The 26,273-nt window shown below is 43.8% G+C and overlaps 1 protein-coding gene across 1 annotated transcript; it reads right to left on the bottom strand.

Moving 5' to 3' along the window:
* Positions 1–4,206: 4,206 nt before the first annotated feature.
* ATIC (5-aminoimidazole-4-carboxamide ribonucleotide formyltransferase/IMP cyclohydrolase) lies at positions 4,207–25,241 on the bottom strand. Its single transcript, XM_069733404.1, has 16 exons — positions 25,139–25,241; positions 21,441–21,567; positions 20,961–21,037; positions 18,849–18,915; positions 18,013–18,101; positions 13,547–13,698; positions 13,321–13,477; positions 12,633–12,758; positions 11,078–11,185; positions 10,867–10,952; positions 9,410–9,499; positions 8,711–8,839; positions 6,086–6,178; positions 5,707–5,889; positions 5,477–5,629; positions 4,207–4,393 (listed from the first exon to the last, which is right to left on the bottom strand). The coding sequence occupies exons 1-16, from the start codon at positions 25,149–25,151 to the stop codon at positions 4,274–4,276; spliced, it is 1,770 nt and encodes a 589-aa protein (XP_069589505.1). The 5' UTR covers positions 25,152–25,241; the 3' UTR covers positions 4,207–4,273.
* Between the last annotated feature and the right edge of the window lie 1,032 nt (positions 25,242–26,273).

Here is a 26,273-nt window from a genome sequence, read left to right on the forward strand (position 1 = left end):
GGAGAGAGGGCAATGTGTGGGGGTTATTTTGTGCAAGAATCATAGAGGGGGAGGCAGAGCATGGGCGATATATTTTTAATTATCGAACAGTATAATGATGCATTTATTTGTAACTGCACTGTGTTGGGATGTGCTGCTGAGGATTGAGAAGAGACAAATCTGGAGAGAAGCTCTGGGCATGAAATCTCATCATGGCTTATGTGCTACATGGAGACAAAAGGGATGGGAATGACTCCAATCAGATGTAGTCACTTAAAGGGAATCTGTCACCCAAAATTCGCCTATAAGCTAAGGCCACCGGCATCAGGGGCTTATATATACAGCATTCTGTAATACTGCAGATAAGCCCCCGATGTAACATGCAAGATAAGATAAACACATTATATTATACTCACCCAGGGGCGGCCCTGGTTCGGGTCCGCCACCTCCCATCTTCATACGATGATGTCTTCTTTCCTTCCTGCTGCACAGACATACTTTATCTGCCCTGTTGAGGGCAGCATAAAGTACTGCAGTGCGCCGGGCCTCTCTGACCTTTCCCAGTGCCTGCACATTGCAGTACTTTGCGCTGCCCTCAACAGAGCAAAGTACGCCAGTACAGGAGCCGCGGCAGGAAGAAAAGTGGACGTCATCGTATGAAGATGTGAGGCGCCGGACCCGGACACCCATCAGACCCGAACTGGGACCACCCCTGGGTGAGTAGAATATAACCTGTTTTTTTTAGAAATGGCTATCTTTTGCCACTCTTCCATAAAGGCCAGATTTGTGCAGTGTACGACTGATTGTTGTCCTATGGACAGACTGTCCGACCTCAGCTGTAGATCTCTGCAGCTCATCCAGAGTGATCATGGGCCTCTTGGCTGCATCTCTGATCAGTCTTCTCCTTGTTTGAGATGAAAGTTTAGAGTGCCGGCCGGGTCTTGGTAGATTTGCAGTGGTATGATACTCCTTCCATTTTAATATGATCGCTTGCACAGTGCTCCTTGGGATGTTTAAAGTTTTGGAAATCATTGTATCCAAATCCAGCTTTAAACTTCTCAACAACAGTATCACGGACCTGCCTGTTTTCCCTTGGTCTTCATGATGCACTGTGTGCTTCAAACTTCTGGAGTGAGTTTGCTGCACTGAAAGTAAAGAGGCCGAAGAATACTGCATGCCCCACTTTTCAGTTATTGATTTTCCACAAAAATTTAAAATAACCAATAAATTAAACCAATTAAATTTTTAGTAAAAAAAAAAAAACCTCCATTTAAAAAGGTAGCTTGTGTTCACATTCTCCGATTCCTTCTCAAATACCGTATATACTCGAGTATAAGCTGAGATTTTCAACCCATTTTTTTTTAGGCTAAAAGTGCCCCTCTCGGCTTATACTCGAGTCATTGTCCCAGGTAGGGTCGGTGGCTGTGACACTCACCTGCTCCTGGCGCGGTTCCTGTATCTCTGGGCGCTGACAGCTTCTTCCAGCGTTGAGCAGTCACGTGGTACTGCTCATTACAGTAATGAATATGGACCCAACTCCACTCCCATGGGGTGGAGCCGCATATTCATTACTGTAATGAGCGGTGACTGCTCAACGCTGGAAGCAGCTGTTAGCACCCGGAGATGCAGAGACCGTGCCAGGAGCAGGTGAGTATAATGGGGAGCGCTGCGCGATATTCACCTGTCCTCGTTCCGGGCGCAGCTCCTTCTGCGTCCTCTAAAGTTACGCTCAGGTCAGAGGGTGCGATTACATGGCTAGTCCGTGCCCTCTGCCTGAAGGATAGTGCAGAAGACACAGCGGTGCCGGAACGAGGACCGGTGAGTATTGCAAGTGCCGGGGGCCTGAGCGACAAGAATGTCATTTTTTTTTCTTTTAAATCGCAGCAACAGCATATGGGGCCATATTCAACGTTTGTGCAGCACTATATGGGGCATATTTTAATATGGAGCATTATATGGGGCTCCTTATTCAATATGGATATTCAAAAACACTTAACCTATTGATGTCTCAATTACCGTATATACTTGAGTATAAGCTGAGATTTTCAGCCCATTTTTTGGGGCTGAAAGTCCCCCTATCGGCTTATACTCAATTCATACCCAGGGGTCGGCAGGGGAGGGGGAGCGGGGGCTGTCTAGTTATATTCACCTACTCCTGGCACGGTCCCTGCATGTCTTTTCCCCGGCGCTGACAGCTTCTTCCTGTACTGAGCGGTCACATGGTACCGCTCATTACAGTAATGAATATGCGGCTCCACCTCCCATAGAGGTGGAACAGCATATTCATTACTGTAATGAGCGGTGACCGCTCAGTACAGGAAGAAGCTGCAGGCGCGGGGAAGCAGGGACTGCACAGCGCCAGGACCAGGTGAGTATAACGGGGAGGGGAGCGCTGCGCGATATTAACCTGCTCCTCGTTCCAGCGCCGCGCCGTCTTCAGCTGTGACGCTCAGGTCAGAGGGCGTGGTGACGTGGTTAGTGCGCGCCCTCTGCCTAAATGTCAGTGCAGGAGACGCTGAAGATGGAGCGGCGCCGGAACGAGGAGTAGGTGAATATTGAAAATCCCGGGGGCCTGAGCGACGGAGAGGCGAGTATGTGATTTTTTAATTTTTTTATCGCAGCAACAGCAAATGGGGCAAGTGTCTGTATGGAGCATCTATGGGGCCATAACGTTTGTGCAGCATTATATGGGGCCATACCGTTTGTGCAGCACTATGGGGCCATAACTATATCCTGCTGTTTTGGGAGCATATATTTCCCTTGTAGGGGGGAATAAGTTTATAGGTTGTGTTGACTATGGTGCCATAACGTTTGTGCAACACTATATGGGGCAAGTGTCTGTATGGGGCCATGATCAACGTTTGTGCAGCACTATATGGTGCAAATATCTTTATGGAGCATCTTATGGGGCCATAATCAACATTTGTGCAGCATTATATTGGGCAAATGTGTCTATGGAGCATCTTATGGGGCCCTTGTTACCCTTTATGCAGGATTATATGGGGCATATTTTAATATGGAGCATCTTATGGGGCCCATCATAAACTTTATGGAGCATTATATGGGGCTCCTGATTCAATATGGATCTTCAAAAACACTTAACCTACTGATGTCTCAATTAATTTTACTTTTATTGGTATTTATTTTTACTTTTGACATTTACCGGTAGCTGCTGCATTTCCCCACCCTAGGCTTATACTCGAGTCATTAAGTTTTCCCAGTTTTTTTTTGTAGCAAAATTAAGGGGGGGCCCGCTTATACTCAAGTATATATGGTATGTAAATTGCCTCTTCAGAGAAAAAGAGGACTTGAATAGTGATGAGCGAGTATACTGGTTGCTCGGGTTTTCCCAGGCACGCTTGGGTGGTCTCCGAGTATTTGTGACTGCTCGGAGATTTAGTTTTTGTTGACGCAGCTGCATGATTTACAGCTGCTAGCCAGCCTGAGCACATGTGGGGGTTGCCAGGGAATCCCCACATGTAATCAAGCTATCTAGTAGCCGCAAGTCATGCAGCTGCGGAAAGGAAAACTAAATCTGAGCACTCAAATACTCGGAGACCACAGCAAATAAGCCTCCTTAACTTGACAAACCAGAGCTGGTTTGTCACTCTCCACAAGGAGAAACCTTACCCCTTCGACCTTCTCAAATACTGAAATTTTAGTTCCTGTGATGTAGTAATGCACTGATGGTGGTTCTGGTGATGTATTCACGCGAGTGAGCATGCTCAGGTATGGTGGTATCCGAGTATCTCAGGCACAATGTGTTAGTCCCCGCAGCCATAAGGCAATCCCTGCATGTGTTGCAGCAGTCTGACAACAGCTGCGAGTCAAGCCACGGGGACTCAAGCATTATTTGAGCACATCTGAGATACTTTGAAAACACCCAAACATGCAATAAAAACAATCAGCCACTACATGATTTTATGGTACTCATCTGTTTCTAAGTGGTGAAACTACCACACTGGAAGTGTTAGGGTAGCCGCTAGGCATCTCAGATCCTGCCATCATGAAGAAAATCCAGAGGAATGGCACACGGCAGCATTCAAAGGCACTTATAATCAATCAATCCTGGTATTTTTCTTACACACAGCCAGTAATGTGAGCACTACTCTCCTGGGAAGTTGGCCACCAGTTTGGGTGAACCAGCTTTGCATCTTATGGAGCAGCAGTTCTGTCGCCTATACTTACACCAAATATTCAGACAAAGCCATAAAGAACAAGTCACAATTACCAATGCAATACCATATTTTATTGTAACAGTACAAAAATCCTCTAACTTTTTGTTTTTGGAATGCTAGTGGTGGAAAAGTCGCAGGTTGGTGTGCGCCAAAACAATACCCAACTCGTCACATGCTTCAATTATCAATTTGTCGGCTGCAGATCCAGAAGGAGCAGCAATGAACTGAACCCCGCTCTGCAAGGAAAATATAGGAATTAGAATATGAATGTGGTTTCTGGTTGTAAGAGTGCACAGGACGGTCATTAAGAGAATACGACATGTTACAAGAAATTCTAAAAATGGATTTAGACTGTCGATTGTGGCTAGTAAAGGGTAGACATCGGCCACTATAACTAGTGGATTGGTGCTTAAAGAGTAACCGGTTTAATTTCATAAATTAAATGTTCCACAGAAATAAGAAACTTTAATATATCTGGTCAGAAATATCCATGTGCACTATTAATTTATGAAATACAAATTATAAAAAAACAGCTACTTTAAGGCCTTTTTATACCGAACACTGCAAACTGTATGGACACCAAATAATTAAGAGGTTTCTTTGCTCCCATACAGTTTGAGGTCACATCGTCCCATGAAGACAACAATATGCCGTCATTTTTATAGGCCTTAGAACTTATTACATGTGACAACAGCTGCTAGATCGCTTGTAAATGGATGTCCCCTCGAATCTCCAAGCAGCGAGTTACAGCCATGTAAACAGGATGTTCTTCAAAGTACGGAATAGCTCAGCATTAACACTCTGGAGCTTTTTGAAGTAATCTGGACTGAGTTCAAAGATCTTTTCAGTGATTTACAGCCATTAAAAATTAATTGGGTAGTAAAGGCAGATTAACGCTTTTTATCTCTTCCTCATGAGTCATTGTCTTGATATTGTTTGGGTTTTTATAGAATACCAAGAAGTAGACTTATCGAGTTAGGCATATTTTATGCTAATGAAATCTAAAGTCATGTACCATTTTTCAACTCAAATGCATTTGATGGTGCTTTTTTTTCCCCTTTCTGTAAAACTTTGACATTACAGTAGAGTATTAAAGCAAGCACCAAATGTGCAAGGAGCCTCCCCGCACCATCATCACACAGATATATACAGGAGGTCAGGAAACAAACCTTTTTAATCAGTCTTCTGTCCCTTGGAGAACTTGCACCATTTCACAGAATATCTACGATCACTGTACTCTAGATATAAGACCATTTTTGTTCATAGATCCCTGTATAATATGATCAAGGTGAACCCCCACAATTTGCTCGTCATCTCACCTTCTTTGCCCGTTCCACATTGTCTCTGAATGGAAAAAATGCGTCAGAGCTCAGGGAAACGCCAGCTAGGGTAGAGATCCATTGCCTCTTGTCTTCTGGAGTCAGCTGCTCTGGAGGTTGGTCATACAGGGACTTCCATTGCTCCAGCTCCTCCTGGGGACAGACGCCACATGTATCAGAGTTCAGTCATTTGTCGCATGCTAATCCAATGTGCACCAGTCATACAATACCTTTTCTAGGGTCCCGCTGACATATTGGTCAATGGCATTTGAAATATCGGCCCTCTTCACTCCGGCTTTAAACTTCATTCCCAGGACACGCGGGTGGTGCCGCAGCCACCAGTTATCAGCTTTGTCCCCAGCCAGACGGGTGCAGTGTATGCGGGATTGTTGCCCAGCACCCATACCCACCACCTGTCCCGAAAAAAGATCCGATTAGACATGTACTACAGAAAGTGAAGCTTTAATGGAATATCCTTTTAATATAAAGTGGCAGCTTATCACTAGGACATTTCAGTAGTTACTACCATTAACCCTGGCCGACCCATCCCCCATATCCTCTATACATTTATCGTGACGTAATGTGAAAGTCCGCAAACGCTTTCTTTACCTGCCCATCCTTGGCGTAGCATACAGAATTAGACTGGGTATATTTCAGCGCAATAGTGGCGACAATCAAGTCTCTGATTGCAGACTCCGAGAGCTACAAAACAAAGTTAGATCAAAAACGCATCTTTAGCATTATATTTTAGTATGGATGAAGCTTAAGCAAGACAAAAAAAAAAAAAAAAAAAAAAAAAAAAAAATCAATAATTGTATCTTGTAAACTTTTAAGGTTCTGGTCAGCAGTGCGGGATATAGATATATATATATATATATAGAGATATATATATATATATAGAGATATATATATATAGAGATAGATATAGATATAGATATAGATATATATATATAGATATATATATAGATATATATATATAGATATATATATATAGATATATATATATAGATATATATATATAGATATATATATATAGATATATATATATAGATATATATATATAGATATATATATATAGATATATATATATAGATATATATATATAGATATATATAGATATATAGATATATATATATAGATATATATATATAGATATATATATATAGATATATATATATAGATATATATATATAGATATATATATATAGATATATATATATAGATATATATATATAGATATATATATATAGATATATATATATAGATATATATATATAGATATATATATATAGATATATATATATAGATATATATATATAGATATATATATATAGATATATATATATATATATATATATATATATATCAAAAACGAATAAAAGAAAAAAAAAAAAAAATAGCATATGGACAGCACTGCCCCAACTAAATCCATAATCTTCAGGAAAGCCGGTACTAAAAAGCTATATCATGTCAGCAACAGCCGTGGCGAAAAAGATATCGGGTGCAAAACCATGAAATAACATATGTGTCCCAGGTAGCAAAAGAAAAAAAGCAGGATGCACTCACCAATCTTCAAAGTAGCAAATTTTATTGCGTCTTCACAATTAAAACTTCATGGCCGGGGGAGAAGAAAAGGAGCTCGTGCGAGCAGGGGAGACGGCCGTTTCGCACGGTCCTTGCGCTTCAACGGGTCTGCATGAGTGACCCGTTGAAGCGCGAAGACCGCACGAAACGGCCATAGTCTCCCCTGCTCGCACGAGCTCCTTTTCTTCTCCCCCGGCCATGAAGTTTTAATTGTGAAGACTCAATAAAATTTGCTACTACACACACACATATATCTCTATACATATACACACAAGTCAGTTTCGGAATATTTAAGTATTTACATAGTAACATAGTTAGTAATGCTGAAAAAAGACATTTGTCCATCCAGTTCAGCCTATATTCCATCATAATAAATACCCAGATTTACATCCTTCTACAGAACCTAATAGTTGTATGATACAATATTGTTCTGCTCCAGGAAGACATCCAGGCCTCTCTTGAACCCCTCGACTGAGTTCGCCATCACCACCTCCTCAGGCAAGCAATTCCAGATTCTCACTGCCCTAACAGTAAAGAATCCTCTTCTATGTTGGTGGAAAAACCTTCTCTCCTCCAGATGCAAAGAATGCCCCCTTGTGCCCGTCACCTTCCTTGGTATAAACAGATCCTCAGCGAGATATTTGTATTGCCCCCTTATATACTTATACATGGTTATTAGATCGCCCCTCAGTCGTCTTTTTTCTAGACTAAATAATCCTAATTTCGCTAATCTATCTGGGTTTTGTAGTTCTCCCATCCCCTTTATTAATTTTGTTGCCCTCCTTTGTAATCTGCCAGAAATTGAAACCTGTAATTTGAGGCGTTTGACCCAAGCTTCTTGTAAACTTCATTCACTAGCTGTGCACTATAGGAGCATTTCTGCCCCAAATAAAAAATAGGAAGCTGGTTCAAAAGTTTTGATGTGGATTCTGAAGCAGATTCCCTACAAAATAACATTTTTGTAAAGGCAGGGACCCAGAATCTAGTGATGTGTCACTTACTCAGCTGTTTGCTATAATCTTCATCAAAGTCACTGTTTAAATCAGAAGATAACCACTAGTGGCAGCAGCATACACCCATGGTTCCTGTGTCCCCCAATGAGAGGCGATAAAGAAAGTAACCCTGCTGCCATGTAGTCCTCTATATTCATAAATTCTACAGTCACATCCCTATCACTGATTGCAGCTTTCTGCCTATGCACAGCAGTGTGGGTAGGTTTATACAGAGCTCAGCTATCAGATAAAAATCAATCAAAACTGCAGCAAGCAGATCAGTAAATGATACTCCGCTGGAATCAGGATCTCTGCCCCTACATAATACTGATGAGTGGCGACCGACTCACTTTAGTAGAAGGCTGCAGTGTGTCAATATATAGAACAAATGTAAAAACCACACAGCACATGGTATACACATTTGCTAACTGTAGCTCTGTGTGATAATCTAGTTTACGGTACTGCACATATTTGGGGCTCTTAAAATGGAGCATGACAATACAGTTTGCTTGGCATGTGCTAGGTGTACAGATCCCTAGAAATAAGTTTAGTGTATTTCCACGACCTCTCCTGGCACAAAGCCACTACAATATGACAAACAGAATTAGCGACCCAAACAAAAAAAAAAATAATAATATGAAGGACTGCAAGCCTGTACTTCTTTCTTTGCTGTAACAAGATTGCTGAAGAGGGAGCCGTCCACAACTGCATCATTTCTCCGTTGTTCCAGTTGCAAACCAAAAATGGCTCGTATCTCAGTATTATCGGGTTCATAAGTGGAGTCCATCTAAACAGAAAAATTATATATAAATATTATAATAAAATAATAATCTTTATTTTTATATAGCGCCAACACCACTAGTCTGCTTTACATGTATAATGCAGATTGCTTTCAGATGCCCATGCTGGAAAGCGGAACCCACACCATAACCCAAGTTACAGACCCTGAAATTGCCTTCATTTATGTGGCAGTCTCTATTTGGCAGCCACAATTTCAGAAGTGTGCCCACTCAGACCTGTCTCCCAGCACATGGAGATCACCCTGTTCACCACAACATGTGCTTCCAACTATCCGGAGGCGCTTATTACCAAATTATGGGATCAAGCCGTGTATGGGCAGCTAGAACTAATGTAAGGACGATGGGAAAGGAGAAGGAAGAAAAAAAATTAATTCCTACAATTTCGCTAATCAAATCCAGATGGAAAAAGCCCATCATATCCTAATGTAGTCCGCCTAACTTCTAGGAACCCAAATACCTTTATATTTACAGCATTCTCCGGATTTCTTCGTACCGGAGATCTGTGCGGCTGGGCACCGTTTAATGGAAGCCAGGCCCCGTGTATAATCATACATTACCTGCAGGACACAGTAATTTCCATTCTTCTTTTTGGAGAGGATTTTCAGAGCCTCTTCATCGTACCCTGGAGCTATAATGCCATCAGAAACCTAGCAGAATACAAGATTAAGAGCGGACCATTAGTGACTGATGGCTACAGATTACAGGAGGATTCGTCATCTACCAAAATCCTTCCATCTGCATTGGAATAAAGGAGGGATTCCCATGTAGCAGAGTTCAGGCACCGGCACAGGGGAGGCAGAGGTGGAGAGCTATTCCATTAGGGGTTGCCTGGGAGCTAACCGATGAAAGGCTGGATATTAGGGCGCAGTCAGACGGCCATATATAATCGGGATAGACCTAGACTGCAATGCACGGACTGGCCGGTGGCCCTCTAACCGAGTGGGACTACCTCATACATTTCTATGCTCAGGTCTGGAGAGCTGTGGCCAGTCTTGCATTGTGGCCCGATTTATACGGCCATCTGACTGCGCCCTAAGTGATGCAGGAGGAGGAACACAGATGCACCCAGTACTACACCATATCCCCCATTCAAGTCTATAGCTTGGGTTGGCAAAGAATGCACAACATGGAGAAAAGGACAATAGGCATAGTGTGAAGGGGTTAATAAGATTCACATTATGATATGCGGAGTTTCCCAACTGTTGGCTTAAAGCATGTAACTCATAACTCCACTGGAGGCAACGTGCCCTCACTTTATAGACCCCAATATCACTTGCCTGTGCAGCCCCCTGTACCAGAGGCGAGAAACTAAAGGTACAGTCACATTTAGCGACGCTGCAGCGATCTAGACAACGATGACGATCACTGCAGTGTCGCTGTGTGGTTGCTGGAGAGCTGTCAGACAGCTCTCCAGCGACCAACTATGCGAAGTCCCCTGGTAACCAGGGTAAACATTGGGTTACTAAGCGCAGGGCCGCGCTTAGTAACCCGATGTTTACCCTGGTTACCAGCGTAAACGTTAAAAAAAAAAAAAAAAAAAAAAAACACACACTACATACTTACATTCTGGTGTCTGTCACGTCCCCCGGCGTTCTGCTTCCTGCACTGACTGAGGGCCGGCCATAAAGCACAGCGGTGACGTCACCGCTGTGCTTTACGGCTGGCCAGCGCTGACAGTGCAGTGAAGCAGAACGCCGGGGGACGTGACAGACACCAGAATGTAAGTATGTAGTGTTTGCGCTTAGTAACGCGATGTTTACCCTGGCTACCAGTGAAGACATTGCTGAATCGGCGTCACAAACGCCGATTCAGCAATGTCTGCGGGAGATCCAGCGACAAAATAAAGTGCTGGACTTTCTGCTACGACCAACAATGTCACAGCAGGATCCAGGACGCTGCAACGTCACGGATCGCTAGCGATATCGTTAAGTTGTTCAGTGTGAAGGTACCTTAACACACACTGAACACCTTCAGTCATCAATGCCCAAGGTTTCACCTAGTGAGATGATCTTACCTCTCTGGAGATGATTTTTGCAGTGGGGACGTCACACACATCAGAAATAGCAATAAAGTCACCAAACGACGACATCCTGTCAGACCCTAAGGAATAGAAGCCGACAGAACAGCAATTAACTGGCCAAATTCTTGAGGATTTCCCAAAAATAATTACATGTAAAAATGTTGACATTGCAAGGAACGCCGTATCAAGAAAACCTGTCAGTTACCTCTGGCTCTTGCATAGGCACATGACAAGGGAGTGAGCGTGGCAAACAGGTCGTGTACCATGCACACCTGGGCCTCCTCTTCTGTCAAAGGAACGCCAACAGCAGCCCCTGGTGGTAGAAAGGGATATTACAAGATGACTGGAGGAAGTTAGAAGCAAGACCGCACTGGAACATACAAGATCCTACAATCTGTTCTTTAACCCCTTCATGACCTTGGGATTTTTCGTTTTTTCCATGTTCGTTTTTCACTCCCCTCCTTCCCAGAGCCACAACTTTTTTTTTATTTCTGTCAACTTGGCTTATTTTTTGCGGGATGAGTTGTACTTTTGAACGACATCATTGGTTTTAGCATGTCGTGTACTAGAAAATGGGAAAAAAATTACAAGTGCGGTGAAATTGCAAAACAGTGCAATCCCACACTTGTTTTTTGTTTGGCTTTTTTGCTAGGTTCACTAAATGCTAAAACTGACCTGACATTATGATTCTCCAGGTCAGTACGAGTTCGTAGACACCAAACATGACTAGGTTATTTTTTACCTAAGTGGTGAAAAAAAATGCCAAACTTTGCTAAAAAAAAAAAAAAAAAAAGTGCCATTTTCCGATACTCGTAGCGTCTCCATTTTTCATGATCTGGGGGGGGGTGTCGGTTGAGGGCTTATTTTTTGCGTGCCGAGATGACGTTTTTAATGATAGCATTTTGGTGCAGATACGTTCTTTTGATCGCCTGTTACTGCATTTTAATGCAATGTCTTGGCGACCAAAAAAAAAAAAAAAAAATGTAATTCTGGAGTTTCTAATTTTTTTATCGCTATGCCGTTTAGCGATCAGGTTAATGCTTTTTTTTAATTGATAGATCGGGCGATTCTGAACGCGGCGATACCAAATGTGTAGATTTGATTTTTTTTATTGATTTATTTTGATTGGGGCGAAAGGGGGGTGATTTAAACTTTATTTTTCTCACTTTTTTTTTTACTTTTGCCATGCTTCAATAGCCTCCATGGGAGGTTAGAAGCTGGCACAGCACTATCGCCTCTGCTACATAGCAGCGATCTGCTGATCGCTGCTATGTAGCAGAAAATCAGGTGTGCTGTGAGCGCCGACCACAGGGTGGCACTCACAGCCACCGGTGATCAGTAACCATAGAGGTCTCAAGGACATCTATGGTTACCAATCTGAAGCATCGCCGACCTCCGATCATGTGACGGGGGTCGGCGATGACGTCATTTCCAGCTGCCCTGCCGGAAGCGGTAGTTAAATGCCGCTGTCTGCGTTTGACAGCGGCATTTAACTAGTTAATAGGCGCAGGCAGATCGCGATTCTACCCGCGCCTATTACGGGCACATGTCAGCTGTTCAAAACAGCTGACATGTCCCGGCTTTGATGCGGGCTCACCGCCGGAGCCCGCATCAAAGAGGGGCTTCTGACCTCGGACGTACTATCCCGTCCGAGGTCAGATAGGGGTTAATATCGACATGTCGAGAATGGTCTAAGCAATATAATTAAAGCGTAGTTTCAGGAACTAAGTATCACAGGATTTTATGACATGGATTGTTACCTGCAGGGCTCACATGTTTGAAGGAGGTGGCCCCAGGGAGGCCCAACGCATTTTTCAGCTCTCTCACCAGCTGCCAGCCGTTCAGGGCATCACACAGATTAATAAACCCCGGAGAGCCATTCAGCACTGTAGAAGGGAGATCATAAGGACGTAAAATCATGTCACTATATTGTGAACCATCTGTTCCATACACTCCTGGGTCATCACAACATAAAGCTTCTTATTTATGGAGGGGCGCATGCACAACTTAAGAATATGGGCATGAATAAAGAATGGGATCCAAATATCTTCTATGAGCAATTTGGTGATCAAAGCTTTTGTCAGCTCGTTGGAGACCATGTCACAAGACAAGAGTGGTAAGTGGCTCAGTGAGCAAGACATTAAGATTTTGGCTCCATGATAGGCCAAGTCTGAAAACATTGAAGTTTGAAAGCCAAACTGTCAGCCTCAACTATATAAGATACTATTAGCCTTGTGACCATTGGGCAACATGTGCATTAACAGTTGGAGAACACTCCTGATGTATAGTGATCGTGTTACACCATGGAGTAGGACAGAACGGACAACTGTTAGGAAATCGAGCAATATGAGGCCGATCTTTCAGAACATTATGAATCATGGACTAAAATATAGGAACCCTGTAGATAAACCAATGTTTTCTGGTCCTTTTTATTCATTGGTCACTTACCGGTTAATGGAAGTCGTGGTCCCCGAGTAAAGATCTGAGCAGGCACCTGGTGAGGATTAATGCCGTACCGCAGAGGAAGCTGAGACACCCCCTTACTGTACTGCTTACGGAAATAATCCGAGATGGCGTCATCATACTGGGCGGTGTGAGTGAACGCCTGTGACAAGAGCAGAAGCTGTAACAAGGGATATAACGGGCCACATTTCTGGCCCCATCGACACTTTACCTTTAGGGCCAGTTGGCAGCGGCTCTCTAGGGTTGTGTCTTTCTGTTCAGATTTTTCCATTTCATTTGCAATACTGTCATAATCGCTGGGATCACACACGACAGTGACACGTGCGTGATTTTTGGCAGCTGCACGAAGTAGCGTTACACCACCTAAAATTAAAGTGTTATCTTTAAGTGGCAAAATTGCAAAGAGGGTTTAAAAAGATATTTTACAATTCGCCTCCCATTATATATCCCCATCAGTCATGAGAATGGAAAAAAATAAATAAATCATTCATCTCTAGTGTACTGCTCGTGGATCATCTCCAGCCACTTCAGAGATGGCCGCTTTTACTAGGCCAGGAAAAACATGTCTTCCGCAGCCTGAAAACCAGCTTGTAGGTATTACCCTGACACTAGGTTGCATCTAGGCAGCTTCAGAGCCCCTGTGCTCCTCCAATGCTGTAGACAAAGCTGCTTGCAGCATCAGCAATCAGCTCAATTTTGCCAATGTAACTTTTTTTTAGTGTAGAAAAACAAGTTACGGTATGTTTCAACTTTTCGCTTGCCTCTCCAGTCCCCATAGGAGACTTGAACCTGAAAATGTTTGATCACTTGTACTACGTCATATGGTAAAAGTCAGTGTCTCTCGTAGGATGCCTAGCATGTGGGAAAACTAACCCAACATGAAGCAGGACCATCAATACCGCCCCCCCCCCCCCCCCCCCACCTGTCAAGGCAAACCAACAGCTCCCTGCGATTGCGTCGCTGAGTGCCAACGGGAGCACGAACTCCTGGAGCTGATAACTGCACCAGTGATTGACAGCTGAATTTAAGAAGCCAACAGCAGCGATCGGTGGCATTGCCAATTGATGCTGTTAAAGCATAACAGTAGGACTTCCAATGAACAAGTACTAACTAACAAATTAATACACAAACTTTAAATATTGGATTATTCTTCTAACAGGGACCTGTCCCGTCCTCAAATCTATGAGCTCCCCTGATACTGCTGCTCTTTTCCAATTTGCGTTGCTCCACTGCAGAGATTAACATTTGTTGCCTTTTGAGCGCAACATTTAAAATGTCTTTACAGTCAAAGCATTTTTTTTTTTTTAGCATCTTCTCTGGAGGTGTGAGTCTTTACCCCTCGCTCCCAGTCACAGTCCTACAGAGTCTGAGACCATTAGGTCAATCGAATTGTAATTGACGCCATCTGGAAGAGAGGGACAATAGCACAACCCTCTAGAGAAGACACTGAAGAAACCTCCAGTTGGTCTGCAAGCAGAGATTTCACATACTGCTCTCCAAAAGTAACAAATTTGAATATCTCTAAAGAAGTGCTACATGGAGGTGGTGGTTAGGAGTGTAGTGGCAGAATCAGGGGAACACGGACTTTTAGGGTATGTGCCCACGCTGTGGATTTTTCCGCAGCGGATTTGGAAAATCCGCAGTGCAAAACCACTGCGGTTTTCACTGCGGATTTTCTTGCGGTTTATTCTGCGGGTTTTCACCAGCACTTTCCTATTGGTGCTGGTTGAAACCCGCTGTGGAATCCACACAAACAATTGACATGCTGCGGAAAATAATCCGCAGCGTTTCCACACAGCTTTTTCCGCAGCATGTGCACTGTGGTTTTTTTTCCCCATGGGTTTACAGGTCCTTCTCAAAAAATTAGCATATAGTGTTAAATTTCATTATTTACCATAATGTAATGATTACAATTAAACTTTCATATATTATAGATTCATTATCCACCAACTGAAATTTGTCAGGTCTTTTATTGTTTTAATACTGATGATTTTGGCATACAACTCCTGATAGGTTTTTTGGGTTGTCTCAATAAATTAGCATATTTCACCCATCCAATCAAATAAAAGTGTTTTTTAATAACAAACAAAAAAAACCATCAAATAATAATGTTCAGTTATGCACTCAATACTTGGTCGGGAATCCTTTGGCAGAAATGACTGCTTCAATGCGGCGTGGCATGGAGGCAATCAGCCTGTGACACTGCTGAGATGTTATGGAGGCCCAGGATGCTTCAATAGCGGCCTTAAGCTCATCCAGAGTGTTGGGTCTTGCGTCTCTCAACTTTCTCTTCACAATATCCCACAGATTCTCTATGGGGTTCAGGTCAGGAGAGTTGGCAGGCCAATTGAGCACAGTAATACCATGGTCAGTAAACCATTTACCAGTGGTTTTGGCACTGTGAGCAGGTGCCAGGTCGTGCTGAAAAATGAAATCTTCATCTCCATAAAGCATTTCAGCCGATGGAAGCATGAAGTGCTCCAAAATCTCCTGATAGCTAGCTGCATTGACCCTGCCCTTGATGAAACACAGTGGACCAACACCAGCAGCTGACATGGCACCCCACACCATCACTGACTGTGGGTACTTGACACTGGACTTCAGGCATTTTGGCATTTCCTTCTCCCCAGTCTTCCTCCAGACTCTGGCACCTTGATTTCCGAATGACATGCAAAATTTGCTTTCATCAGAAAAAAGTACTTGGGACCACTTAGCAACAGTCCAGTGCTGCTTCTCTGTAGCCCAGGTCAGGCGCCTCTGCCGCTGTTTATGGTTCAAAAGTGGCTTTACCTGGGGAATGCAGCACCTGTAGCCCATTTCCTGCACACGCCTGTGCACGGTGGCTCTGGATGTTTCCACACCAGACTCAGTCCACTGCTTCCTCAGGTTCCCCAAGGTCTGGAATCGGTCCTTCTCCACAATCTTCCTCAGGGTCCGGTCTCCTCTTCTCGTTGTACAGCGTTTTCTGCCACATTGTTTCCTTCCAACAGACTTACCATTGAGGTGCCTTGATACAGCACTCTGGGAACAGCCTATTTGTTGAGAAATTTCTTTCTGGGTCTTACCCTCTTGCTTGAGGGTGTCAATGATGGCCTTCTTGACATCTGTCAGGTCGCTAGTCTTAAGGTACCTTCACACATAACGATATTGTTAACGATATCGTTGCTATTTGTGACGTAGCAACGATATCGTTAATGAAATCGTTATGTGTGACAGCGACCAACGATCAGGCCCCTGCTGGGAGATCGTTGGTCGCTGAATAAAGTCCAGAACTTTATTTCGTCGCTGGACTCCCTGAAGACATCGCTGGATCGGCGTGTGTGACACCGATCCAGCGATGTCTTCACTGGTAACCAGGGTAAACATCGGGTAACTAAGCGCAGGGCCGCGCTTAGTAACCCGATGTTTACCCTGGTTACCATGCTAAAAGTAAAAAAAAACAAACACTACATACTTACCTACCGCTGTCTGTCCTCCAGCGCTGTGCTCTGCACTCCTCCTGTACTGGCTGTGAGCCGGAAAGCAGAGCGGTGACGTCACCGCTCTGCTTTCCGGCTCACAGACAGTACAGGAGGAGTGCAGAGAAGCAGAGCGCAGCGCTGGAGGACAGACGGCTGTAGGTAAGTATGTAGTGTTTGTTTTTTTTTACTTTTAGCATGGTAACCAGGGTAAACATCGGGTTACTAAGCGCGGCCCTGCGCTTAGTTACCCGATGTTTACCCTGGTTACCGGCATCGTTGGTCGCTGGAGAGCGGTCTGTGTGACAGCTCTCCAGCGACCAAACAGCGACGCTGCAGCGATCCGGATCGTTGTCGGTATCGCTGCAGCGTCGCTAAATGTGAAGGGGCCTTTACCCATGTTGGGGGTTTTGAGTAATGAACCAGGCAGGGAGTTTATAAAAGCCTCAGGTATCTTTTGCATGTGTTTAGAGTTAATTAGTTGATTCAGAAGATTAGGGTAATAGGTCATTTAGAGAACCTTTTCTTGATATGCTAATTTATTGAGACAGGTTTTTTGGGTTATCAGGAGTTGTATGCCAAAATCATCAGTATTAAAACAATAAAAGACCTGACAAATTTCAGTTGGTGGATAATGAATCTATAATATATGAAAGTTTAATTGTAATCATTACATTATGGTAAATAATGAAATTTAACACTATATGCTAATTTTTTGAGAAGGACCTGTACATGGTACTGTAAACTTTGGGAAAACTGCTGCGGATCCGCAGTGTGTGCACATAGCCTTACAGGGTTCTTGACCATTCTGAACAGATTCTCGAAGCAAGCAATGTGCCGAGATATTGTATGATAAGTGGAGTGGTTTTCGTTTATTTCTTTGTAAAATATTTCAAGCATGTGTAAGAGCAAGTTGTGTTCTGGACTCTTTAGCTTCACTTTTAGGCCATTTATTACTTTCATCATTTGCCTCTCCTAAGTTTTCTGCAGACATTTATGACATCCATAGACTTACACTAACTCCAGAGTGTAACACGGAACAGAATACCTAAAGCAAGGAGATGCGATAGGCAGAATTACGGTACACACGTTCCAAGCATGTATACTCCTCGTGGTAGACCGGAGTAGGCCCTTCACACGCTTCCAGGGATCCGTTCACAGGAAGCAAACAAGTGAAGAGCTCTTAACTCATGTCAGGAAGAAGTGGAGAAACATTTACCAATATCAATCTGCTCAACAGCTTCCTCCACCGTCACACCAGATGCAGACACGGTCTTCACAAAGGGATACAAGTTGCAGACCACCACCCTGCAAGGGGAAAAAAAATAAGATACTGTAAATAAATATCAGAAGTCGAAAAGTAACACCTCACTCTACATTTCCTACAAGAGGCAAGTGGGGAAACCAATGGTAAAATTTGAGCTGAGTGATACTGGAGCTCGAGGAACAAAATGTACCAATACGTGTTAAAAAAAAAAACAAAAAAAAAAAACACCACAATATTCTCACCTCGCAGCGTTACTGATGCTCCCGGCAGCTGCCGTTCCCAGTAATGCCTTGTGAAATTACCTGATGACGTCGCGGTCTCGCAAGACCACCAAGTCATTGTAACGCAAGGCGTTACTGGGAACGCCAGCTGCCAGGAGCATCGGTAACGCTGCGCGGGACGCTGCAAGGCAAGAATATTGCGATTTTTTTTTTTTACGTGGGTTGTGTTGTGTATGCGTTTTCGCAGTGGAAAACCGCTGCGAAGACGCATACACAACAGGTGCACATAGCCTCAACGGGTCCGTCAGAAAGACGGCCCAGTGCACACGATTTGTCATTTCAACGGATCCTGTGCAGATTGTAAAAACGGAAGTGTGAAAGGCCTAAGCGGTGCTGCCCTTCAGCTGTATTTTTGGAGGATTTTTCAGTCCTCTCTTGTGGCTTTGCTACCAAGTTTAAAATATAGGTAGAGCATAATCAACAGATTTGCATCACAGTATCATTTTAACATACATCATTTGCAAGCTACCATTGCAGGTATTGGGGGACGCCTGATGGTTTACAAACCTGACATAGCTAAAGGCTAATCTAGTAAGGTCTGCCTGGTCTTCAGGGGTGCTTCTCGCCAGAATACCTGCCAAAAGAAAACCAAAAGTCCAGTGTAATTATGTCGTACCAAATATTTCCATGTGCAGAAGGGTACCATTTTGCACTCTAAAGAACAGATCTATTTTCCTGGAAATCAGTGTGAAATAATTGCTGACATTATGACCAATTAGCGACATTGTTCTATTTAAATACATCCATAGGAATCGTTTCTTATTAACTATATTCTCACTACTTCTAAAGCTTTCAAGCCATATGGGATAAAGAATTTCTAACGTTTGTATACCATCACCCAGTACTAGGGTGAAGAATATCAGCACACTCAGGTGACTAAGGCCGGGGTCACTTGTGAGTGATGCTAGAAACTAGCGCATCAATACCGGTACTGCTGCCGGCACTCGGGACCAGAGCGTTAGGCTGCACAGAAATACAGGCAGCCACATGCTCCAGTCCCAAGTGCCGGTATTGATGCGCGAGTTTCTCGCATCACACTCACAAGTGTGACCCCGGCCTTAGTCTGTACAGCAAAGCTGCAGAAAACAGATGTGTCATTCTGTTGTAACTGCTCCAATGATCAGTGTGAAAAGGTCTACCCAGAAACCTAACATTTTCCTAAAAATACTTCTAAAAAGGAGAGAATCCATAGGTGTATGCTGCAATATTTTTATTGGAATAGTATGGAATTCAGTAAAAGGATACCACAAATAAATTGGAACCTGGTAGCGATGAGCAAACATGCTCGGATAAGGTGTTATCTGACCATGCTCGTGTGCTCACCGAGCCTTTGTAGTCCTCGGAAAATATGCTTGAGTCCCCTCAGCTGCATGTCTCATGGCTGACAGCAGCAACACATGCAGCGATTACCCAAAGAAGACACTTAGCACGAGTACATTCGCTCATTTGTGCCTGGGTACTTTTACGTGCAAAAGCAGTGGTGTGGTGTGTGGGCGCTTCTCCGATTAAATGGATTACCTTCCTTTGCAAAAATCTGAAGTGCCGGTCATGAGACACCTAGCTTAGGAAGCCATATACGTAACAGACTAGAAGTGCACTAGAGGCGCATTAATGCACTTGGGTTGTTAAAATAGGAGATGCACAAAGTTTGTGTTGCACCTAAAACATTTACATCCTTGCAACATGTGAGAGGCTGCATGGAGTCCAATATTAGGCCATAAGGGGCCGCCGGGTCTGCAATACAACCATAATATTCACAGTGAGCAAGCTCGTACTGAAGAAAAAAAAAAAAAAAATATGGCAGGATGACAGTCTACCATCACAACCAATAGTTTTCATATCCATGCAGTAAAGGGAAGAACGAAAAGAATGAATGACAGTGCTGCGGCAAAATATCCACAAAAGCATCAGAAAACACAGCCGGCATTTTTTTCTAAAAAGTCTTCTGCTTCAAAACTGATGCAGGCAAGCCAGGGTCTAAAAGACACTGCACATACCCCAAGGTTGTATCGAGACAAACCATATAAAACTTGACTCACCAGGGTAAAATAGCCAGCTTCCCATCCCAATGCAGTCCGTTGTGTGCCCTTGTGATGTCCTAAATTCACCGGACCACCAACCTGGTGGAGAGTCATCCGAGAGATCAAAGTAGGACATGCAGAAATTTTATCCTTCGAAAATTGCATGCGAATTGGCCCAAGGACTAAAAACTCATTAAAGTCAAAGTGGTGACCAACAGCCACGTGGACAACACAAGCTCCTCTATCAATTGTGTGAATAGGCCCCAAGTCTGCATAGATCAGTGTAGCCATCTTGGCTAATAGACCGAATGGCTACTAACAAGATTATTCCTCGGTTACAGAGATCTACAGTCAGAGGCCGGGTTTTCTACGTTAAGAATTGCAATGGTCCCGTAAGGACGGTGTCCTAATGACAGCAGTTTTTATTAATACAGCCATTGAGTTGAAAGGGGAGGGGGGGGGATAATGATAAAAAAAAAAAAAAAACTAGCAATTTTTCTATGCCCAGACCACACAGTTTGCAGTCCATGTATAACTACTCAGTAAAGTATACGTAGCACTTGCATACATGAGCAGGTTCTCCACATTTAACACTCACCTCCATGAACCGCAGGATGAAGGGTTTTCACACGACCCCCGAGCATCTCTGGGAAACCAGTGAGTTCAGATACATCTCTGAAGAAGGGAAAACAAGTTCTACACTCAGAACCAAATCCAGATTAGCGTTTTTGTTGCCTTGAGCAGATATCTGGAACGGTGGTTTTAGGACACATCTGTACATGGAACCACAATTCTACGACGGTGAATTGTGGATGTAAATTATAAACTAATTTTTACACTATATGGAGGTCTACAAGACGACACTGATAAAATAATCCTGCCAGTAATACCTACAGTACATGTACACTAATCTGGAATAGGCATTCTGGGGGCATATGTAATTAGCAATAATGCCCCATGATTGCAGGTCACAGCCACCTACTGACACTAAGGAACATGGATAGTTAAAGTAGTTCACAAAAACGCCTTTATTATGTCAGGAAACAGCAGTCCCCATTGACCCAAGATCATGTGTTACCTGACAGCGAGACCGGCAACACGGAGACATTTTGCAGTTCCACCCGATGCCACCAAGGAAAGACCAAGAGCACTCAACCGTTGGGCAAACTCCACAATCCCCGTCTTATCAGAAACACTGAAGAGAGCTGGAAGGCAAAGTCAACTCTTACATACACCGATGGTCATATGGATGAGTCCTTATATCTGTATATGTCCTTATAACTGTACATTTAGGATGCATGGCAGGCGCTGATCAGAAGCTGCATGGAGTATAACAAAGACCATTCTTTAATAAAATCTGGCCAGACACTTTACATAGTAGATACATAGTACAGGGTGGGCCGTTTATATGAATACGCCTAAATAAAATGTGAATGGTTGGCGATATCAAACTTCCTGTTTGTGGCACATTAGTATATGGGAGGGGGAAACTTCAAGATGGGTGGTGACCATTTTAAAGTCAGCCATTTTGGATGCAATTTTATAAATAGCCCACCCAGGTGTAACCATATAAATGGTTCACCCTGTAGATAGTACCCATAGGCAATAACCTGTGCTGGAGAGGTCTTTGAACTGGACCATAACTGACATGGTCAGTGATTCTAGGCTTTTTCACTAAACTTTCTCCCCCTACTTCAAACTTTCTCTTCCTGGTCCCTTGTTTTCTCAGTCTCCCACACTCCATGCAGTCAGGATGGTGACAGATTCCTGCAGCTTTCCATGAATAACTTATGTCCATACAGCACAAGATTTTGAAACTTGTGTCACGCCACATTTCCTTATAGTCAGAAGACCAGACAATCCCTTGAGGGTATGTGCAGACGATCAGGAATTGCTTATTTATGCAGCTTCCAAAGCACAGGTTTCAGATGTTACAGCATAGTGGATGAGATTTCAAGAAACCCCATGTCCACTGTGCATCCACATATGCCCGCGACTCCAGACAAAAAAGTGGCACATCTTTCCAGAACGCAATTTGTCATTTTCGCTTGCGAAGACAAGTCTCCGCAAGAGAAGTTATATTAATAGCATGTATTGAATGCGCAAAATTCACACGGTTCAGTGATCACATGCAGATTCACATGTTCAATAGACGGCAGTGCGTTAGAAGCAGCGAATATATGCCGCTACATCTGGGTAGGGGGGACCTGGCCTTAAGGGTGGGAGTGCAGAGAGATACCACCATATATGAAACCGATTTATTCAATTTTTCAAGTACATACAGATATATTAAACATATAAGTTACAATCTTCTAAAGTCGGTCTCTTCAAACTGATTTTGGAAAGGGCATCTTTTTGGGAAAGCATCGCCAAGATCAAAGTACAGAAAGTTACCGTAGTGGTTCTATTGATACCAGGGATGATGGGTGCTGCTGCGACATTGGCAAAGAGGTGGTGTGATATGTGCAGGAGAAAGATGTTCAAGCATAGTGGATGGGATTTCAAGAAATCCCATCTACACTATGCATGCACGGACGCCTCCGGCTTCCCTGCGGAGACGCACATGCGGCGCATCTTTCCAGACTGCAGCATGTCAATTTATGTGGTGGAGACGCTCAGTCTCAGCAGCGTAAATAACCCATACACTTTCATTAGAGGAGGCAAAAACCACATTATCTTTCAGTCACATGCATATTAAGTGCTGCAGGAATGCAGCATACTACGCATGTGTACGAATTTAAATAATGGCGTACCTTGTTTCAGCTGGAAGTACACCTACACTGCAGTTCACGCGATGAGCTGAGCTGATCGTGAGAACTGCAGTGCACGTGACCGCCAGGGACAGAGTTATCGTCTCCGCTACATAAATTGACATTCTGCGGTCTGGAAAGACGCACCGCATGTCTGTCTATGCAGGTGATCCGAGGGTATCGGTGCACACAGCGGGCATGGGCTTTCTTGAAAGCTGGACGTTGCAGATTTACACAGCATCCAACCTGCAGGGTATACTGAACGTGGGAACATATCCTAATATATCTGCAAACAGGAAATCAATTTTTTTTTCTTCCCAGAAGGAAACAGACCCCAGGATCCTCAGCTATACAGTACAAGGAGCAGAGAGAACGGATAAGAGCTGGAAGATCACGAGATCCTATACAGCCATCACTTGGATAATAAGGAGGGAGAATGAGAAGAGCATGAGGCCACATGAGCCGCCGAACAACAAAGACGTCTTCAGTAGGATCTATCGGTGAGGGTGAATTTGGTTTCTTATTAGTCAGTTTCTTATTCGGCAATTTTTTTTTTTTCTGTTTCTTATAGGTTTAACACACACAAGAAAAAAAAAACCACCACAAGAACAACATACAATGCAGCGAGGTGCCCTGATGTGAATACACTTAAAAACAGCTGCTGAAATTGTAAAACTGGCATCAAAGTGGGCACAGAAGGGTATTACTCAAAGGGTTAAATGACTTTGGGCCACGGATCTCACACTGCAGACATATAGAACAGGGAGCCCCACATCAAACCCAGGTCCCTCCAGCCTGGCCCAAATGGGTTCTAGGCATCAGAACTGGCATCAAAGTAGACAGTCAATTGTAGCCATTTGAATAAATATCTGATGTTTTTAAGGGGTTAAATGACTTTGGGCCACTGATCTCACACTAAAGGTACCGTCACACTAAGCGACGCTGCAGCGATACCGACAACGATCCGGATCGCTGCAGCGTCGCTGTTTGGTCGCTGGAGAGCTGTCACACAGACAGCTCTCCAGCGACCAACGATGCCGGTAACCAGGGTAAACATCGGGTAACTAAGCGCAGGGCCGCGCTTAGTAACCCGATGTTTACCCTGGTTACCAGCGTAAAAGTTAAAAAAAAAAAACCAAACACTTCATACTTACCTTCCGCTGTCTGTCCCTCGGCGCTGTGCTTCTCTGCCCTTTGTAAGCCCAGCGGCTGGAAAGAAGAGCGAAGACGGTACCTTTAGAATACACAGATGGTGATGCCCTGCATCAAAGCCAGGTCCCTCCAGCCTGGCCCAAATGGCATCAAAGTGGGCAAACAGCAGATTTTTTTTACAGATTTGAAAAAGTATCTGATATTTTTAAGGGGTTAACTGACTTTGGGCCACTGACCTCACACTGAAAAACACACAAGTGTGTATTATTCTTAGTGTGATCTCAGTGGCCCAAAGTCAGTTAACCCTTTAACACCTTCAGTGCTCACTTTGATGCCTATTTCTTCCTATTTGATGCCTAATTCTTGGAGCGGTTTTTAAGCGTATTCATATCAGGGCGCCTCGCTGCATGGTGTTTTATTACTGTGATGCTTATTTGTTTGTTGTTAAACCTATTTTTAAAAAAATTGCCTTAGAAACTGAACGAATAAGAAACCAACTTCAGCCTCATGATCTATCGGACATTAGAACCAGAACCAGGACTCCGCTCCCTGCAGAGTGGATCAGAGCAAGAATCCTGCAGGAATAGGACCCTATAGTCAGGAAACTTCCTACAAACTCCCACGTGGGAGAGGGGTCTGCCCAATTCTACACACCAGGAGGACAATGTAGGCCCCGAGTCTGAGCAAGATAGAGGGGGGATCTAGGAGAAGCCAGGATCTCCCCTCCTAATCAGGCCATGGACAGCAGCAGGGCAGTCAGGAATCCCTCATAGATCGACACAGGCTTCTATCAATGCGGCGTCCTAATAGGGGAAGGAACCACTATGGCGGCAGCACAGCAGAGCGCGCTCCGCACAGCGGCACCGGACCTTACCCAGCTCCGCCATCTCTGCTCGCAACACACGTGGAGCAGCCGTCAGTCCGGGCCTGTGCAGTGAAGCGGTGGGCGGGGCTCACATATATCACGGATGTGAAGCTTTGATTAGGGGGCGGAGTTAGGGCGTGGCCTGGGGTGACGGGCTGTCAGTCCGTGTTGTGGGCGGAGTCAGTGCTGTCCTCTCCGAGTCTGCGCAGCAGTCGCTGTGTTGTGCCTGGTGTGAGGACTAGGTCACATGACGTTTCGGACCGGCACACGTCGCACACACAGTCACACACACAGTCACACACACAGTCACACACACAGTCACACACACAGTCACACACACACCGCTCTGCGGATGGGGTAGTTTCAGTTTGCGCTTTCCTCACACGGGGAGCACTGACTTTTTTTTATATTCTTTTTTACTTTTCCTCTGTGTTTTATCCTCCAGGTATGCGTTCACACAGTGGCTTTTGCAGAGTTTTTGGAGCAATAAAGCTTTTGAGATTTCGAAGAGTTTAACTCCAAAAACTGACGAAAAAAAGCCTCAGTGTGAACTAACGTTAACCGTTTAACCCTCAATGCTTTTTTCGGTTTTCATTTTCCGCTCCCCTCCTTCCCAGAGCCATAACTTTTTTATTTTTCCGTCAGTATAGCAATGTGAGGGCTTGTTTTGTTGTGGGACGAGTTGTACTTTTGAACGACATCATTGGTTTTAGCATGTCGTGTACTAGAAACCTGGAAAAAATTCTAAGTGCGGTGAAATTGCAAAAAAAAGAGCAGTCCCACACTTGGTTTTTTGTTTGGCTTTTTTGCTAGCTTCACTAAATGCTAAAACTGACCTGCCATTATGATTCTCCAGGTCATTACGAGTTCATAGACACCTAACATGACTAGGTTATTTTTTATCCAAGTAGTGAAAAAAAATTACAAACTTTGCTAAAAAAAAATTGTGCCATTCTCTGATACCTGTAGCGTCTCCATTTTTTGTGATCTCGGGTCGGTTGAGAGCTTATTTTTTTGTGCGCCAAGCTGAAGTTTTTAATGATACCATTTTGGTGCAGATACGTTCTTTTGATTGCCCAGTATTGCATTTGAAGGCCTGTCCCACACGTCCAGATAATTCTGGTACCGTAAAAATCGGTATCGG

The sequence above is a fragment of the Ranitomeya imitator genome, chromosome 7 (genome assembly GCF_032444005.1).
Source record: "Ranitomeya imitator isolate aRanImi1 chromosome 7, aRanImi1.pri, whole genome shotgun sequence".
Taxonomy (NCBI): Eukaryota; Metazoa; Chordata; class Amphibia; order Anura; family Dendrobatidae; genus Ranitomeya; species Ranitomeya imitator.